Here is a 17,327-nt window from a genome sequence, read left to right on the forward strand (position 1 = left end):
CTACCTGAGCAGCCTGCTTGTGCAAGAGGACCTCAGACCAACATCCTGACCCGCGGCCTCCTTAACTCTGACCCATCAGAGAGTTCAGGGCAGGAGGTGGAAAAGCTGTTGGTGGTTCCAAAGCCTGAGCCAACCTGCCTATCTCTGAGGAAACCAAGTTAACTTTCTGGGTACAAAAAAAGAGGAAGAGAGAGAGAGGAGAAAAGGCCAAGGGCTTTGTTAGGGACCCTCGGGGTCCACCCAGATGCTGCCTCTCTCCTAAGGCCATCCTAGGCCTCCACTTGCTGCTATGTCAAGTTGTGGCCCCCAGAGCCTCTGCCCCTAACCCGTCCAGGCACCCTTTCCCACTCCTCGCCCTCCCTGAACCCAGTTGGCTTCTTCTGCTACAATTAATTTGCTACAAATGGAAGGTACTTACCCCATCCTAGCTCGGTTGGGAAACTCCTCAGAGCAGCTAAAGCGCAACTAGAGATTTGCACATTTACCGACTGCTTACACTGATGCCGTCTTTCCTTTTAAAAGTTATAAAACAGTAAACTTTATAAGCCCCAGTTCCGGCTATATGACATTTGGGTGCCAAATGAATAGGGTTTTGTCTATGAATTAGATCGTAAAATCATCCATAGCACAGACAGATCGGCTCACTGGCTATAAAACGTCACGTGGGGCCATTAAAGTAAGTTTTATGGTTTTGGGGAGTTGACATCCAACATTATATACCACATAACATATAATCTCACTGACGCTGGACTCCATTTGACTCTTTTGCAGGCTACGTGTGCCGCCTGGTCATTCAAACTATCAATTTTAGGTCCAGAAGTGTCCAAACCACAAGTTCTCAAAACTCTCTGAAAAATGGCTCCCTCCGAGTTAAGGTAAGCTCGCCCCCTGAACGCTTTCAAGTTTATTTGTACTCTGAAAACTTTCTTTCTCGATCTTTCTCTTTCTCTCTGTGGTTCAATAACTCTGAGCTTGCCTTGCAATTCCAAAGGGGAGAGTAAACTTTTCCTCTGTCCATATTCGCAGCGCCAGGAGCCAGCTTTCACAGGCACCGCGGTGCAAAGCGCCTGTGGCCGCGCCGCATCCCCAGGCCTAACTTTAATTGCTGCACCACCGCGGATGTTAATGACTTCCGCTGCTCTCGCCCTCGCGGAAAAAGAGGATTTTTGTGTGCGAAGGGGCCTGCGTGCCGAGACTGGGCAGGGCCACCGCCCATTCCGGGGCTGGCGGCCCGGTTCTGCGGGGTCAGCGGAGCCCTGGGTGGGGGCTGGGAGCCAGGGGGGCGCCGGCCGCGGGCGCCGAGGCCGCGCTGTGCTGGGGCGCGCTGGGGAGTTGGAAAGAAAGGCCCGGGCAGGGCTGAGCGGACTCTGGCGGGATTCCTTGCGGGGCTGTGGCAGTACGTCTTCGCGGGCCCGGGTCATTTGGCGGCACTGAATCGAGGCGGCGGCCTTCGGGGCCGGGCTGCAGGCTGGCTCGGGAGAGCCGGAAGGTGGCAGAGGCCGGCCGGGCGCGGGCCGCACCTCCAGGCTGGGCCCCTGGGTTGCCTGGCCGCGCCCAGGCCGCTGGCGCCTGCAGGAGGCTGAGGACCGATGGTCCCCACCTTGGGGTAGGGGGCTCAGCACCCCCTCCTCTGCACCCGGGACCAGGCCCTGAACCTTGTTTGCCTGCGCGTTCTTTTTACTTCGGTGGGACTGTTCTCACCCGCCTGTGAGTCTGAAGCAATAAACTTTATGGCCGGATTTAACTTTACTCTTTGAATCCCCAGGCTAAATGAAAGGAGTTAAAGCGCTTTCTTTTCTTCCGCCTTGCCTTTCTTCTCCCTCCCTTCTTTCCTTTTCCTCTCCTCCTTTGTAGAATTAAAACATCTACGCACAGGACCCTCAAAAGGCAACTTAGGCATCCCCCTAGATAACACTAAAGATTAGAGAAATTTATTCCCCCTCAATATACAGGCAAAGTCTCTCTTCCAAACTGTGCCCTAAAGTTTGGGGGGAAATCGAGGTGTCTTCAATGCCCAACTTAAAAGTCCCCAGAGCCATTAGGTTGTTTTTCCTCACACATCATAAAGGATAGTTTAGGGAAGAAATTGGTCGTTTGTCAGTAGGAGATTTCCGCCTTTCTTTTGTTAGCTGCTCTTTCTGTTTGATCCCAGGAAATTTACATAATCTATGATTTCCAAAACAATCCCCAGTATTGCACCAATGGGGGAAGTAAGGTGAAATAAATTTTTCTGGGGTACAATTCTAGCTTGGTCTCAGCCACCCCTTCTGGCCCCAACCCCTTACATTCTTCAGTGGCAAAGCCGTGACTGGGGACGCTGTGGCCTGTCCTGGGGTCTTTCTCTGGATGGGTACCCACAGGGGCCTAGCGGACTTCCCCATATCCCATATGAAGAACTAAGCTAAATTCTCCAACTCAGAAATGAAACAAAAAATGGGATCTTCTGTCTCCAAATGCCTTTTCTGCTTAGGAGCTAGCTGAGTAGTCTTCTGCAAATGCTAATTGGTAAAGGTATTTACTAAGCCCTTAAAGTGAAGAAATTGAAAGTATAGGTGAGGAATTTCCACAAACTTTGCTGTGCAGAGGCCACTTACACTCAACGTAAGTCCAACAGATATCCCAAAATCAGAAGTCCAGAAAGCAAAACCTGGGAAGTTTTTTTGGAAAATCAAAACCCTCTCACAAGTTCCATTTCTCTTGAATAGTGGCAAGGCAAATCCCCGAAATCATTTTGTGTAACCTGTTAAAGTGAGCATTGATAATTCAGCAGCTAGGAAGATGTGTCTGCATCTTAGTGGGAACCAGAATATAAACTCTATTTGGGTTCTCAAATTCTTTTATGTGTCTGTGAGAATTCTGGAGTCTTTGTTCCGCTGCTCTGACTTTTGGGTTCTTTATTGGAAAATATTGGGTTAAGGTTTTATTTTAGTTACTCATTTGGTGACCTTGCTTGAGTGATTTCTTGGTGACTAAAATTAGTGGCAGAAAAAAAGAGTGATAAGGCTACTGGCAGGTTCATTTGAGTAACTTGCTTGGAGGAAGTGTCCACGCCACCTCCATGGCCAAATCCCACCCTAGGGTGTGGGTACCAGCAGAAAGACTGTTGGACCAGCATCACAGAATATGGGGAATCTTTCCCATGTATTAAAAAAAATTACAGGCTATAAATATTGTCAGCTTGCTTATTTCTGTCTGCTGTAATCATCATAAAACTTTAGAGCTTAAGAGAGCAGGCCAACTCACATGAAGTTAAATGACTTTTTAAAAATACAGCATCCCATCAGACCTACGTGAACGTCATTGGAGGAATTTTTTTCTTTCCTCCTATTTTCATAGGAAGCATAGTAAAGAGGATGGTTGGTTATCTGCTCATGTTGTAGATAAGTTTTTTTTTTCCCCCTCGTGCATTCTGTGGGGTTATTTTCGCAGAGGAACTTACTTAGGGAAAAAAAAAAAAACTGTCATCAAGGGCTTTATGAAGACATCCAGCCTCAGTCGGTGGCAAAAGTGTCTTTGCTCCTTGTCTTGTAAAAGGAGAAGTCGTCCGAAATGTGCCGGGCCCTGTGTGTTTCTACAAGCTGAAGAGACAGTATTTCCTGAACTATAAATATAATAGGAAGCTTCTGGTCACACTTACTTAGGGGTTTGTTAGGGTTTCCATGGTCTAATTTCACAACATTATGCCAAGATTCCTTTTTCCCTGCTCTTTCCCCTGCTTCATTGTTGGCAGCTCTGGGACAGCAACAGAATTTTCTACCAGAAACAGAGTCATGTTCATTTGTTGAGATGTGAAGAGTATTATATCCAAACAATTAGTGAAGAGAGAGCAAATTACATCCTGAAAGATGGGTTTTTAAAGAGGAAAACAATCCTTTTATCTTAAAAGATGCCCTTCAAAGCCTCTCCTCAACCTTGGCTCTGGAGTCTGTCCGAGGTTTGCCCACCATGGAGAGTGCAGAACATTGTGGGTGCCATTCCTTTGGCTTGTAAGGTAGAACTTCTTTCCAGTCAATGATAAAACTATAAACGGGGCTTCCAGGCAGGGCTCAGGGGGTCTGCCAAAGCTCCCACCCACACTGGACAGGGGAACCTCAGTCCAAACCATTCTAAACCCCAGAACTAGAGGATCTGTGTAGGTCTGTTTTATTTGCTGTTTTTCCACAAAGAAAGCTGCCTTTCTCCCACCAGGTCCTCTCCCCACAAATGGGTCTTTTCAATAATAATATTTGTTATGAAGGTTATTGGGTAATTATTACGATTTTGTGAAGCAGCCCTTGCTGGAGGTGAAGTCTGTCATCGCCTAACAAATGACGCCCGTGCAGTTCACTGCCGGGTTAAGTAAATGCAGAGAAGATAAATCTGCACACCCTAGGAATCGCCAGCAGAGCACGCTTTAGTACAAGTTCACAGTCAACTCGCCTGCCTGGGCCAGCTCTTCCAACAATTAGGGCTGCGTCTTTATTTTTAAATAAAGGGCTAAAGTCTCCAGCTCCCATTGCCTGCTTTCTGCCCATCTTCCTTTTTCTTTTACTTTTTGCAAGTTTCCCCTGTCCCACTACAAATTTTCCTTGTAAAGGTAATGATGAGTGACTTAAATGTAATCTCATTCCTATTTAAGTGCTGACAAAAGGAGGTAGGAGGCTGTTTTGACAGGAAATACAGTAAGAAATGCACACACACACACAAAATCCAATTCACTCTCTTATTACAAAAGGCAGAGGCAGAGGCAGGGCATCCCTGCGATCCTGGGGGTGTGTGTGTGGAGGGGGCTTCCCCTTGAAAGAAGAGGCACAGCTTTGTGTATCTTTGTGGTTGCAACTGCAGGTCAAAAAGTTGAGGGTCAAAAGTTTACGTTGTGCAGCACTCTTAGTCATCTGCCCAGACAGAGTTTGATGTCAATGTTAGAGCTGCGATCTTGACTATCAGCACAAAAGATAAAATGGCTCGGAGTGACGCGTGTATCATGGTATGGACTCCAGGTGAACCCTAGTGGTTGAATGACCTCAATTATGAAGGAAAGGATAGAAAATTCCTCTTTTCAAGAGTAATACATGCTGTATTTCATCTTGAATTATTGCTCCCATTCTGAGGGAATAGCAGCAGGTAAATAGGCATAGATTATTGAAAAACCAACACCTTAGATGTTGGAGAACCAGGAGTCTGTTTGTGGGTTTGTCACAAAATAAAAAAGCTCAAAACTCATCAGTGGACCTTTAAGAAATAACATAGCAAGTTTCCAATGTTCCATCATACCTTTAAAGGCAAGAGAATGGGGCAGAAAACTTCTTGAAAACCGTGATTTTGATTGGCCAGTTTTTTCGCTCTTTAGTACCTATAATGATCCCTAAAGTGTGTGAGAATGAGGACAAACACAGGCACTTCTCGCAAAGTGTATTCTTTGCAATTTTCAAGCACAGAATGCTTTTTCTGAAACTGCCGACTCAGTAAATGTGAAGACATCTTAGAGCTGGGAAGGGCAGAAAGAAAGCAGAAACCCTCCCAAAAGGGAAAGGATTCCTCTACCCCTCCACCAGTGAGAAAGTACTTCTTGGTACCATGAAAATATTCCTGTTATCAAAAGGTTTTCGCTATATTTATGGTTAACCCTACACTGAATGTAAGAGAAATACTGTAATCTCTAGGTGAATAACTTGAACTGTGAAGAATATGCCATTTTAGCAGGAAGGTGGAATCCACAAATGCAAGACCACTTCAGAAGCCCACTGAGACAGACTTCCCTTCTATAGAAAATACTCTTTAAAAATACATTGGGAATAAAAGTTAAGGAGAGAGAAAGCAAGCTAAGGAGGGAGGGCAGGAGAGTAGAAAAGAAAAGGAACAGTGTGTGAAGGAAGCCGACTGGAACCATGCCTCCTGTGTGCATTGCAACTGGAGAGCTAAACGATATTTTATTATTCATGCACCTATATTAACCTTAAGTGTTGGTGTCATTAGCATCTATTTTTTGGGGGACATATTTTTCTTCTCTATGTATTGATCTTCAAGTAATCAGTGTAGGGAAACAGAGAAGAGAAAATAAATTTTTTCCAGGTTTTTCTTCTAACTTTACAGATAAGCTAATTCAGCTACTCAGAACAGAGACTCTTGCAGGGACATTTAAGATCATCCCACTATATTCTGGTTGATTGGATTTGCTGGTGCCAGGTATGTTCAGTGGTAAAAAACAAATATTTCCCAAACACTGCATTCATGGAAGTAATCAGATGGCTTCCACTGTGCAATGTGTAAAGTTTTCACTCTGGCCAAGAGCTTGAAGCCAAATGGGTGTGAGCCAGATGAGAACAGAAGAAAGGGAACAACTGTGGTGACCACTGTTCCAGCAGTGAACACTTCACCACATCTGGGCTAGTGAAATGATGACAACAGAAACCGCCTCTATTACCAAGACAATTACGTGTCTCTTTGAGAAAAACCTTCTTATTGTGTTATTGGTTAAAGACGCGCCACACCTTAGAAACATGTCAGCTTCAACAATCACAGACACCTCTTACCTAGTTTGCAAAGTAAAAGAAAAGGTACCTGCAGAAGTTATTGCTTTTAGAGTACTTTTTTCATTTGGAGGATTTTGATCTTTAGGCCTCTCACACAATTCTGGTTAAAATTAATGTCTAATCCGAATGTGAATTCCAGTCCTTAGACTTGGGTTGTGTTCATTAGTATAACCTACTTGGAGGAAATTACCGCCAAACAATTAATTGGTCAAATGCTTGATAAAATATTGCTTCCCTAAAATCATATGCCTAGCGTAGGTCGGGGGAAGCCCTTCAAATGCCACCATCAAGCATTTTGAAATTCAGCCATTCTCGTGCGCGTTCCAGAGGCGTGCTTCAGATGGCGAACAGTCAGGCTGGGGGTCTCTCACTCTAGAGAACAAAGGACAAATACAGTCAATACATTCCATAACGTTTACATTTCCTTTGCCCCCCCACCCCGATTTTCCCTGAGAAGGAGTGACCTGGGCAAAGCACCCTGCTCTCTAAAAGACACTGTATAGACCTTTTAGAAGCGCAAAGTCCAAGGCCGAGGTGAACTTCAGGTCAACGCGTCTAACAAATATGAAAATGTCGGCTGGTGAAGGGCGCGCCTTGTGATTTAACAAAGACTGTCAATGTGTAAGATTAATAAGAAACAAAATGCACACGGTGTCACTGTTCGGTCACTTTGAAACTTGGGACAGGGTTGCATTCAAGAGGGAAGGCTGTTCCAAATATATTCAAAATGATTCAAATCAGATTCAAACTAGGCTGCAAAACACTGCCTCCCTCTCACCCTCCCTCTCCCTTGGACTCCCTTCGCTCTCCTCCATCTGGGATTCGAGGACATGATGAAAAGTTATTTCACTTAATGGGATTTTAAGAAAGCTTTTGTTGGGAATATATGTTATCCCAGCACGTGGAAAGGAGCAAATGTGCTTACCAGTTTCCCAAGGAAAGGATAACGCTTTCACCCTGCTTGGGACTGGAGCCAGTTGGTGTGCGAAGATTAGCACGCTCCCTCTCTGCTCGATTTCAGGGCGTCCCATCTTTTTCGGGCGAGATGCTGCTGGTGAACTTGTTTATTTATTGAGTTAGTTCCTTCCTGGCTTTACTTTGGTGTCTTGGATCTCATGTGAAGGCAAGAGTTTTTTTGTTTTGTTTTTCAAAAGATTATTTGATTCAATTGAATGATGCTATGGCTTGCAAAGAGAGATTGTGGAAGGATTAGAAAAGGTACTGAGATTGTTTATTACAGCCATAAATCTTGCAGTAAAATGTCAAAATGTCGGTGTGTGAGATAACACTTGGTGGTCCTGGCTCCGTTTGTGTTTATGATACGAACCACAAAGACAAGTTGCAGGCCTTGGGGGGATTCTGTGTAAGCCCATCTTCCTAAAGTAATAGAACCACATGAAACATAGGCACAGTTAACTCGTTTAGGTTACATATACAAAACAGTGCCCGAACCTCGTTAATACTTTAAAATAGAAACTCAGTAGAAGGTTCTGAGGCTAAACAACATGAATTTTGTGTTTTAGAGTCTGTAAATAATATTGAACAGACATGGTTAAGATCCTGTACTCAAGACTGATGACACGAGGAGGGGGGCAAAATTTCCTTGCTATGTTTTTTCTTCCCTGAAACTTAGAGAGCCCAGTTTTGTAAATTACATTATGTAGGTATATATTATTCATGTTATATGGTGTGTGTATATATATATAATTTTTTCTTGCTTTAGAGAGATACTGGTTTAGGCAGCTATATCACAGGCTAGTTTTTTTTCCCCCAAGTCTAGAGAGGATGTCTAAAGATTACAGTCAGTGTTGATTTCTGTCTGTGGCTCAGATTTCATTTAAAAATTTTTTCAGGGTGCCGCATGTCGATGGACAGCACTCTTTACAGACACACATCCAACATGGAAAACCTCTTTGTACCACTTCAGGGTGATTGCAGTTAGAAAGCTAACATGATCCCTTTTTTAACCTCTTTTCCTAAATTAGTTTAAAGATTAGTCCCATATAATAGGCTTTATGTGGCTAAGCATTAAATGACTATCCATCAAATGGATATATTCCAGCATTTAGTAACTCATATGAGTAACCGATATAAATGAAGATAGAATTGACATTCCTTTTGAAGTGTCTCCAGGCTTAGGCTATAACTTTCCTTGTCTGCGTTCCAGACTCAGTTGTGAGAAGGCTGTTTATACTGCTCTTTGAAAAATCAACTAAGGTACAGCAGCTGAAAAATCCCTGCTTTGCATGCCAGTATGAAAGTATTTTTAAAATGGTGACTATGCACTGCTTTAATCTAGGCTGAAAAGTAAAGGATCTAGGTGTGTCTGTTACTTAGAAAAGTACACACTAAAGGCATCATTATTTACTTCAAAGATCAACATTAGATGGGATTAATAAGTAATTTATTTGTTAATAATGGCGTAATTAGTTTACCCATCAAATTTCAATTACCAAATGGCAGGCAACAGTCCTCTCTCCCCACTTTTCAGAGCTACAGAAATCGTTAATATGCTAATTTTCAGCAATTCAGAAATTATAAGCTGTCCTTAAATGTAACTTTAGCCTCAGATACAGCCTGAGAAAGCAGCATCCAAAAGACAAAACAAAGTTCTTAACGGGAACAGACCTATCGGCATAGTGCCTATTTTCTATCCTCGTCTTGTTCTTGTTTGCGGATTGTTCTGCAGTAGGAAGTTGTTGGTGTCAATGCTCGATTTTGTGGAGGCGTCGTCACTTCTATCTATCCCCACCCCGGATCATCTTCTTTCTCACAATCGCACCTATTAAATTCGAGCATGTTTAACTCTGATTCGACATCTCTATCAAATGAGATGCTATTTAAGAAAATTCTGATTTTTCTTAGGGAAAAAACCCAATTGATTCTGCTTTTAAAAGAAAAAGGTAAAGTGCTCATCCGGTTATATTGGAATGGCTTTGCTTTACCTCCTGAGGCAACTTCTCTCAGCTGCTTACCCACCCACCCTTTTCGGCTCCTGCCTGGTTTCTCAAACCGGGGAAGTCGGGCGCGGACGCGACGAGCACGAACTGGGGCAGGGAAACCGGTCTGTTGGCCTCATTCGTTTCATTCTGGGTCCAGGATGAAAAACAGGATACCCCCTTGATCCCGACGCCACTCCCTCCCCCAGGAGGCCTCGAACCCTGGAAGACGCCAGGCCAGGCGAGGCTGAGCCCCCGAGGTCAGCGCTGGGCCGTGGCTGCCTGGCTGCCCCGTGGCTGCCTAGCTGCCCCGAGGCCTAGGCCAGAGTAGGGCACGCACAGGGCCCGGCCTGGGCATCTGAGAGGACCAGAAGCCTGCGGGCCCCGAATTCCCAGCGGGACTCAAAGTTGGGGGGTTGGAGGACCAAAGAGCCAGCTCCCTCCCTCCGCTTGGTGCCGGACAGCAGCATCCATCACCCGCCCGCGCGCTTCCTGATCCGGGTCCGCGCGCGCGGCGCGCACATTGGCGGAGGTGGGTCACGTGGAGGTACTGGGCGGGGCGCGCGCGGGGCAGAGACGGAGCGCGCGCGCGCCCGGGCGCGGGCGGGGGAGGAGCGGCGCGAACTTTGGTGGCGTTGGCGGCGGCGGCGGGAGGGGGAGGGGTGGGCGCTTGACAGCGGGGGAGGGGAAGGGAGCAGAGGAAAGGGGGATGGGAAGCGAGGCAGGAGGGGGAGGGGCCTCAGCCAGCCCAGAAAAACGACAACGCGAGAAAAATTAGTATTTTTGCACTTCACAAATTAATGACCATGAGCTCGTTTTTGATAAACTCCAACTACATCGAGCCCAAGTTCCCTCCCTTCGAGGAGTACGCGCAGCACAGCGGCCCGGGCGGCGGAGACAGCGGCCCGGGCAGGGGCCCCAGCTACCAACAGCCCCCAGCGCCCGCGGCCCAGCACCTGCAGCCGCAGCAGCCCCAGCTCCCCCACGCGAGCGGCAGCCGCGAGCCCCCCGCCTCCTACTACGCGCAGCGGGCCGCCCGTGAGCCCTCCTACCCCGCGGCCGCTCTCTACCCTGCGCACGGTGCGGCCGACACCGCCTACCCCTTTGGCTACCGCGGCGGCGCCAGCCCCGGGCGGCCGCCGCAGCCCGAACAGCCCCCGGTGCACGCCAAGGGTCCCGCGCATGGCCTGCACGCGAGTCAGGTCCTGCCGCCGCCTCCCCCGCAGCATCGAGCTGCTCCTCCAGCCGCCCCGCGGCGGTGCGAGGCGGCTCCCGCCGCCCCGGGCGTCCCGGCAGGGGGCAGCGCCCCCGCGTGCCCACTGCTCCTGGCCGACAAGAGCCCGCCAGGCCTGAAGGGCAAGGAGCCCGTGGTGTACCCCTGGATGAAGAAGATCCATGTCAGCGCCGGTACGTGGCGCCGCTGGGGAGGCGCGTGAGGGTGGGCTGGGGCCGAGCCCGGGGTTCTAGGGTCGGGGCGAGGGTCAGGGGGAGAGGCCGAGGGGAAGGGGGCCTCTCGAGAGGGGAGCCCCCAGCTGGCCCAAGCTACAGTGGGATGTGGGTGTGTGTGTGCCAGCCAGCCGCCTGATCCCAACGTGAGAACCCTTTTGTACCCGGGTCCCTTTATCGGGAGATTTACGAGACGCCAAACTGTTAGGGCAGTAATTATAGCCCCCATAAATTTAATTGCCCTGGCAGAGGCTTCAGGCCATGTGTCTTTGAAGCTTTTCTTCAGCCCCAATGCCCAGCACCATTCTTTATGGCTCTCGGGTGTTTCCCGTTGTCAATAGCCTGTGAAACATTTTCTTTGCCGTTTTATGTATCTTGCGTGAACTTGGTGTCAGGTTATTATATAATGATGATGTCCAATTGCTCTTTCCCACCCCACCTTCTCTCTCCTCCGCCTTTCCCTCTTTTCCACTCCCTTCTCCTTGGCTTTCTCCTTCGGGGTGATGGGCTTTCAGTCAACCCCAGTTATAACGGAGGGGAGCCAAAGCGCTCCCGAACCGCCTATACCCGGCAGCAGGTCTTGGAGTTGGAGAAGGAGTTTCACTTTAACCGGTACCTGACCCGGCGGCGCCGCATCGAGATCGCCCACACACTCTGCTTGTCCGAGCGCCAGGTCAAGATCTGGTTTCAGAACAGGAGGATGAAGTGGAAGAAAGATCACAAACTGCCCAACACAAAGATGCGATCCTCAAACTCGGCCTCGGCCTCAGCAGGCCAGCCAGGGAAAGCACAAACTCAAAGCCCGCACCCGCATCCTCACCCTCACCAGGGCGCCTCCACACCCATTCCCTCCTCCATATAATGTTCCAGTTCTTTCCCTCACCTTTTCTCCTCTCTTCTGCTTTTCCCATCCACCCTTCCCCACCCGGATCATAATAGACCCCAAAACAAAACCCAACTTGGTGAAAAGTATAATTAAAGAAGAAGAAGAAGAAGACATTATCCTAGTAAGAGTATGAGCTGGTTGCTACCCAAGAGAGGACAATGACCAAGATGCTGGCTGGTGGAACAACCTGCTGGCCTGAACAAGGCTGCCAGGTTTGGGTATCCGAGAAGGACCACTAGGTATCAAATATTTCTGAGACGGCTAAAGTCAGCTGCACAGCCCATGCTGACAGCAGACATGTACGTGTATATTTGTTTCAAGAGGAAGAAAACAGACCCTTTTCCTGTTTTTCCCACCTCCCCCTCCCTCATTAAAGGCAGCTCATACAAGCTTGTATTGAACTGAATAAATGAGTAGACATTGTGGATCTCACAAGATTATTTAATTCTCAAAATGTATAGACATTGGTGGTAGATATGATGTGTTAGTTTCCCTTCTTTTCATTTATTTAAAACGTTGTAGAGATATTGTTGTCTTATCCTGAGATACAATCTCGGGGGAGGGGGAGTGCATTTAGACCCATGTGCAACTGTCCAAATTGTGGTGTGGCTCTATAGAAAGCCATATGCTAAGAATAAACTCTGTTTAAAAAACATTAAAGTTCTATGACACATTTGTGTGTTTCTTACTTTTAATTTAAGAAAAAAATTTTCTGGATTGAGATGTTTGACCTTGCATGTAAAAGTCCTGTAGATGGCTTGAGTTGTGTTCACTTGAATTGACTGCTCCCATAATTTGTACGAGTGTGTTCAACTTGAGCTGAACTCTTGTCGAGTTTGACCCACTATGGGAAAAGTTCCAAAGAGTAGGAAGGCTCTTGAGCTCTGAGAGGGCTCCTCTTCTTCCCAAACTTGGCCAGGCTTTCAGGCTTCAAGTCTGTGTAAGGCATAGAAACGTGTCCTTCCCTGCAATGAAAGGTGAAACCGCTCAGTGCTGTGGGCCCAGGAGTTTCTGCAGCTGTTCTACACGCTGAACTCTGAACACACTTGGAAAGAAGTGGTCCCTTTGGTATTTATTGCACCTTCACACTTAATCTGCCTGTTTCCCTGGAGATAAAAAATAGTTTGTGCAAAGGGTTGAGATTGTTTTTTGTTTCTTGGTTGTTTTTAAGGTTCTCGTCACTAACTACAGCTTGGGATTTTTGTTTGTTTGTTTATTTGTTTCTTTCTTTGAAGCAAGAGCTTTCAAAATAAACTAAACTTTCCCAGTACACCCTCCAAAATTTCTTCTAAGGAAAGAAGAAGCATCATGGCACCCTAAAATGTGCCCCAAGCAAGGCAGATCTGGGAGTATTAGGTGCTGGAAGAAAGCCAAACTCTGAACTAGGGTCACCTTCCTCACATGCTCTCAGAACTTTCTGCCCAGCCTAGAGATCTAGATTCAAAAGGTTGAACTCAAAACCCACTTCTCAATCTCCATAGCCCTAGTATTTGTTTACTGATTTACAAATCAGAAAAGAGAAGTTAGATTTGGTTGTCACTGAAGGGACTGCTCTGCAAAAAGATTCAGAAAACCAGCACACACTATCCCCAGAATATTAGAAATGTCACCTGGCCTTGAATTAGTGTAGTTTTTAGTTTATGTAATAATTTTAGCACAGATGGGAGGGGGCACTCACCTACCTCTGCACTGTCAGAGGCTTTTTCCGTCAGTGGCTAACCGTTAGCCAGTGGTCAGCGCTGCTACCCCTTTCGCCTCTGATGCCCTGTGTGTGATACAGGCAAGGGCGATCAGTTGTCTACCTGGGAGCAAACCAAATTCCAGAGAAAAGCAATGGACAGTTAGTCTCTGAGGGCCCTCCTCTTCTCCCCAAGAAAATTCAGGGGCAAACAAATACACTCCTGCCCCAGTCAGGCCAAACCTGGCATAAAGTGCATCTTACAAGGCGTGAACGGGTGCCAGGGATTTCTGGAAGCACTGTGACTACTGCTAAAACTTATTATCCCTCCCCCTACCACACGCACTTGTAAAACGAAATTAAATCACCCTGAAAATAGCAATTTTCTGAGGAATCATCAATCACCTTATACAATAAATACTTCTTTGTGATTCAACAGCAATTCTGAAAGGCCTTCTCTGGGAAAAGTCTATGGAGAAGCGAGGGATCTTCTTGCAAATAATGTGGTCTCGGGCAAAGACTCAGCATCTTCACTGTCTGCTCAAAAAATGCCTGGATTCTTGGTGGAAATTGAATGTCAAGCTGCAAAACCTCAAATGGCAGATTATCATCACTTAAGGTAAATTCTTATATTTCTCCTTGATAGGGAAGGAAGGAGGGTACAGGGGCATTCATTAGCTTCATACCGCAGGCACTTGTATGGGGGTGAAAGAGGTAACTTTCTTTCACTTATTCTGAGCCTATCCATGAAAGCAAGAAAGAGAGAGACTCAGGCTTGTTTTTCTAATATTCCAGGACAAATGGCAAGTTTTTGCCCAAACTGTCTTGCTTATTAAGGTATTGTTAAGTTTTACAAAGCTAAAATTATCCACAGTGATCCAGATGATTATGTCATTTCTTCAAGTGTTTTGCCTGTTTCAGATCTGGTTTAAGGGAGCTTGTTATAACAGCTTAGAAAATCCCACTTTGTGCTTCAAAATCGTGCATTGTCTGCCCTTTGCTAGGGCAACCATGAGAGTTCACCCAGAGGACAAATTTTCTATCTCATTAATTGTTTTTTTTTTTTTAAAGCTAACCCTACTGGCCCCTCAAACCCTTGACCTTTAAAGACAGTATTTTGTGTAAGCTCTATAATTCTACCAAAATGACCCTTATACATGCTCCCCTCTTCTTTCTCTCTTTTTCCTTCCTTCCCTCTAATACATACTCATCTGCTTTAGTCACAGAGCCACACTGTGCATGACTCCAGAGATAAAAGTTTTGTCAACATCTGAAATCAACCTAAATCGGATAAGAGACACTTTAATGGTCACAGTTTGAATTAAGTGCTTAACACTCTCCCCCCTGAAGAAAAATGGCACTTTGTAGGATCTCTTTCCTATTTTTGCTGAAATCTACGATATACCCGGTGTTTTATTACAGCAGGAATTCAACTGTGACAGGCATAGTAGAGTACTTAATACCCAGGATGGAGCTCCTGGGAAGATTACCTAGATATATGGGGAGTGGGCTCTCTGCACAGCATCTCTGACTTTTTATTCAACTGTCCCAGGGTGCCCTCATTCCCCTCCCCCCACCTTTCAGCCTCCTCCCCGTGGGGTGGGTATCACCATCTCTCCTCTTTCCCCCTGCTTCCCTGATCTTCCAAACTGTGCTGCTTTTCTCACCACTGCCTTTCCTACAGTGGTTTCAACCTAGAAACAGATAAATGACTCCTTAGAATGGAAGGAAAGAAAAACCTCAAAGAATCAATGTAGCAAACAGAAACCTGGGACTCCCCATGTGAATGAGTCCGTTCTGTGCAGGCAATAGGCTGTTCTTTGCATTCTCTTGGTTTCTGCATCCCCAGCTGCAGTCCAGTATTGAAGAACACAGGTTCACCTTTCCCAACAGCTGCTCCTCTTGCCCCTTCTCTGTACTATATGCTGGCCCAAGAATAACTCTGCTTCCTCTCTCAAAGAGTACAAGCTGGGAAGGAGGAGTGTGTTCTAACCCCGTGATAGCATCATGGAGGCTGCAGGGGCTGTTGTGAAACATTCTAGTCTGAAACTTCAGTCTTGGAACTCGGGCATTTCTTCTTAATGTCCCAAACTCATGGAATAACCCCGCCTCACCTCCCCCTTTCAGGGCAGTCCCATTCTCGCTGGGATTGATTCCTGAGACTCAGAGAGATTCCCAGATTGAAGCAATGTGCAAAGTAAAAGAGATCTGGAGGCCATTTTGGTTGTCTTCTCAGTTTACCAATGAGGAAACTGAGGCAGCTGAGTGCTCCCCCTACCCCTGAATGTTCTTTGTGTTAATGAATGTGTAGATTGAATAAAGTCTTTGGTCTCACCTTGGGTAGAGGTAAGTGAATTGACATCTCTTCTCTGCAGAAGCCTATTCTGCCTGGCATGAACATATGCATCTGGGCTTACACTTGAAACAGACAGCCACAGGTGTGGAGCGGCCAGGGAAGAAGGGTTGGTTCTTGCCTGGTGAGCTACCAAATTGAAGCAGAGAGGCAGATTTTGTGACTAAACGGCCTTAGCTAAGCGCTGAGACAGGTGGGCTGACCTCTGGGCTCAGGAGGGAATGGATGGCAGTGTGCCTGGGAGAGAATTGGGCACCCCACTGTCTACAGTTCTCCTGGCATGACTAATTCTTGCCCAGGGATTTCGATGTCAGTGGCTTGCCTGGGAGCCGGGCAAGAGCATCTGTGATCCGGAGACCTGGGAACTAAAATAGCCAAACAACGACCCTGGTTGCAGGAGATAAAGGTGTAGCGTCTGTTCCAGGGAGATACTGAAATTGTAATCTCTGAAGTCACGTGACTCATTAAATAATTAATGCGGATCGTCAGGAATGGATTGGAGTCGTCAGGGCCTCACTAGGAATGAATCTCTCAGAAGTGAGTCCCCCAACTTCCTATTTGATTTTTAAAAGCACACAACCTCAGATTTATATCCAAAGGCTTTTTAACTCCTTCAGGAGGGGTGGAGAGAGCCGGTCAGCGGGGAGGACCGGAGCTGGCAGGCCCACACTTGGTCTTGGGGCTTTTCCTGCAGGGTTTCTGCGAGTCTGGGGATTGCACGGCGACCAGGGAAACGTGAGTTGGGGCTCGGGATTTCTGCGGTCACATCTTGGCTTTGGTGATGAAGTGGGACGGATGCGCAGACAGTTGGTAATGTTCTGATTCACATCGGGGAAGACTGCAGAGATACCACAGGACGGGTGCGCGGCTTTGTTCAATTTTCCCGGTGTTCATAAATCACCCGCGCCGGGCGAGCGAGGGAGCAAGCGAGCGCCAAAAACGCCGAGAGAGAAGCTACGGCGGCAGCGGCCATTGCAGAGGGAGAAACCTAGGCAGCATCTCTTTGTGACTCATTAGTCTGAACGATTTATGGGGAGCAGCAGCCCTGAATATTTGACTTGGGGATAAGGAAATAGCAACAATAATAATAACCATAATAATTACAATACTCCTAAGCGTCAAGGGGTGAGGTGTGTGTGGTAGTGGATGGTGGCGTAAGGCATCTTTCCGGGTCTAAGTTCAGTGGCAATGTGCAGGGTAGCTAAGCCCCACCTTGCCCAGGGTCAGACCAGGTCCCCAAGGCCAGGGGGCACTCCCTGTGGGGACACAGAGGGCAAGTATGAACAAGAGAAAGGGGCCCAGCATGCATTCTGAATCCCAAGTGTCTGATGGATGGTGGGGGCTGCAGTTTCGAGGTGGTAGCAGAGGGCAGCTAGCTGCTGGTGTGCGGCCACTTGTTCAGTGTGCTATGAGGCCTTGAAGCCTGAGGGTCAGGGGACCTGTTACTTGTTGGTAGCCTCTCCTGGCTATCAGCAGGATTGCATGGACACAGAACAGTCATCTAGGGCTGATT

General features: G+C 47.1%; 2 protein-coding genes and 1 long non-coding RNA gene across 6 annotated transcripts in view; 2 read left to right on the plus strand and 1 right to left on the minus strand.

Annotated features, from left to right (window-relative positions):
- Positions 1 to 17,327, plus strand: part of HOXA3 (homeobox A3) — a 45,009-nt gene that overhangs the window by 11,585 nt on the left and 16,097 nt on the right. For 2 of the 4 annotated variants that reach the window (XM_032483812.1, XM_032483813.1), the window contains exons 2-3: positions 772 to 875; positions 13,901 to 14,080. The gene's annotated coding sequence lies outside the window, so the exon portion shown is untranslated. Of the gene's footprint in view, positions 1 to 771; positions 876 to 10,732; positions 10,859 to 13,900; positions 14,081 to 16,329; positions 16,352 to 17,327 lie in introns of those variants that run through there. The other 2 variants (XM_032483814.1, XM_032483816.1) reach the window with 2 other exon arrangements.
- Positions 5,774 to 9,359, minus strand: LOC116664909. Its single transcript, XR_004321449.1, has 3 exons — positions 9,141 to 9,359; positions 7,438 to 7,889; positions 5,774 to 6,884 (listed from the first exon to the last, which is right to left on the minus strand). It is a non-coding gene; the product is annotated as an uncharacterized LOC116664909 (long non-coding RNA).
- Positions 10,133 to 12,456, plus strand: HOXA4 (homeobox A4). The gene is made up of 2 exons (XM_032483820.1): positions 10,133 to 10,858; positions 11,413 to 12,456. Exons 1-2 carry the CDS (start codon positions 10,252 to 10,254, stop codon positions 11,757 to 11,759), a joined length of 954 nt encoding a protein of 317 aa, XP_032339711.1. The 5' UTR covers positions 10,133 to 10,251; the 3' UTR covers positions 11,760 to 12,456.

The sequence above is a fragment of the Camelus ferus genome, chromosome 7 (genome assembly GCF_009834535.1).
Source record: "Camelus ferus isolate YT-003-E chromosome 7, BCGSAC_Cfer_1.0, whole genome shotgun sequence".
NCBI classification, from domain to species: Eukaryota; Metazoa; Chordata; class Mammalia; order Artiodactyla; family Camelidae; genus Camelus; species Camelus ferus.

What these genes read in the sequence shown, in the direction of transcription:
- HOXA4 (XM_032483820.1), top strand. Translation starts at nt 10,252, where the DNA reads ATGACCATGAGCTCGTTTTTGATAAACTCCAACTACATCGAGCCCAAG. An exon ending in GAAGATCCATGTCAGCGCCG is followed by an intron (nt 10,859 to 11,412) that starts GTACGTGGCGCC and finishes ATGGGCTTTCAG; the next exon opens with TCAACCCCAGTTATAACGGA.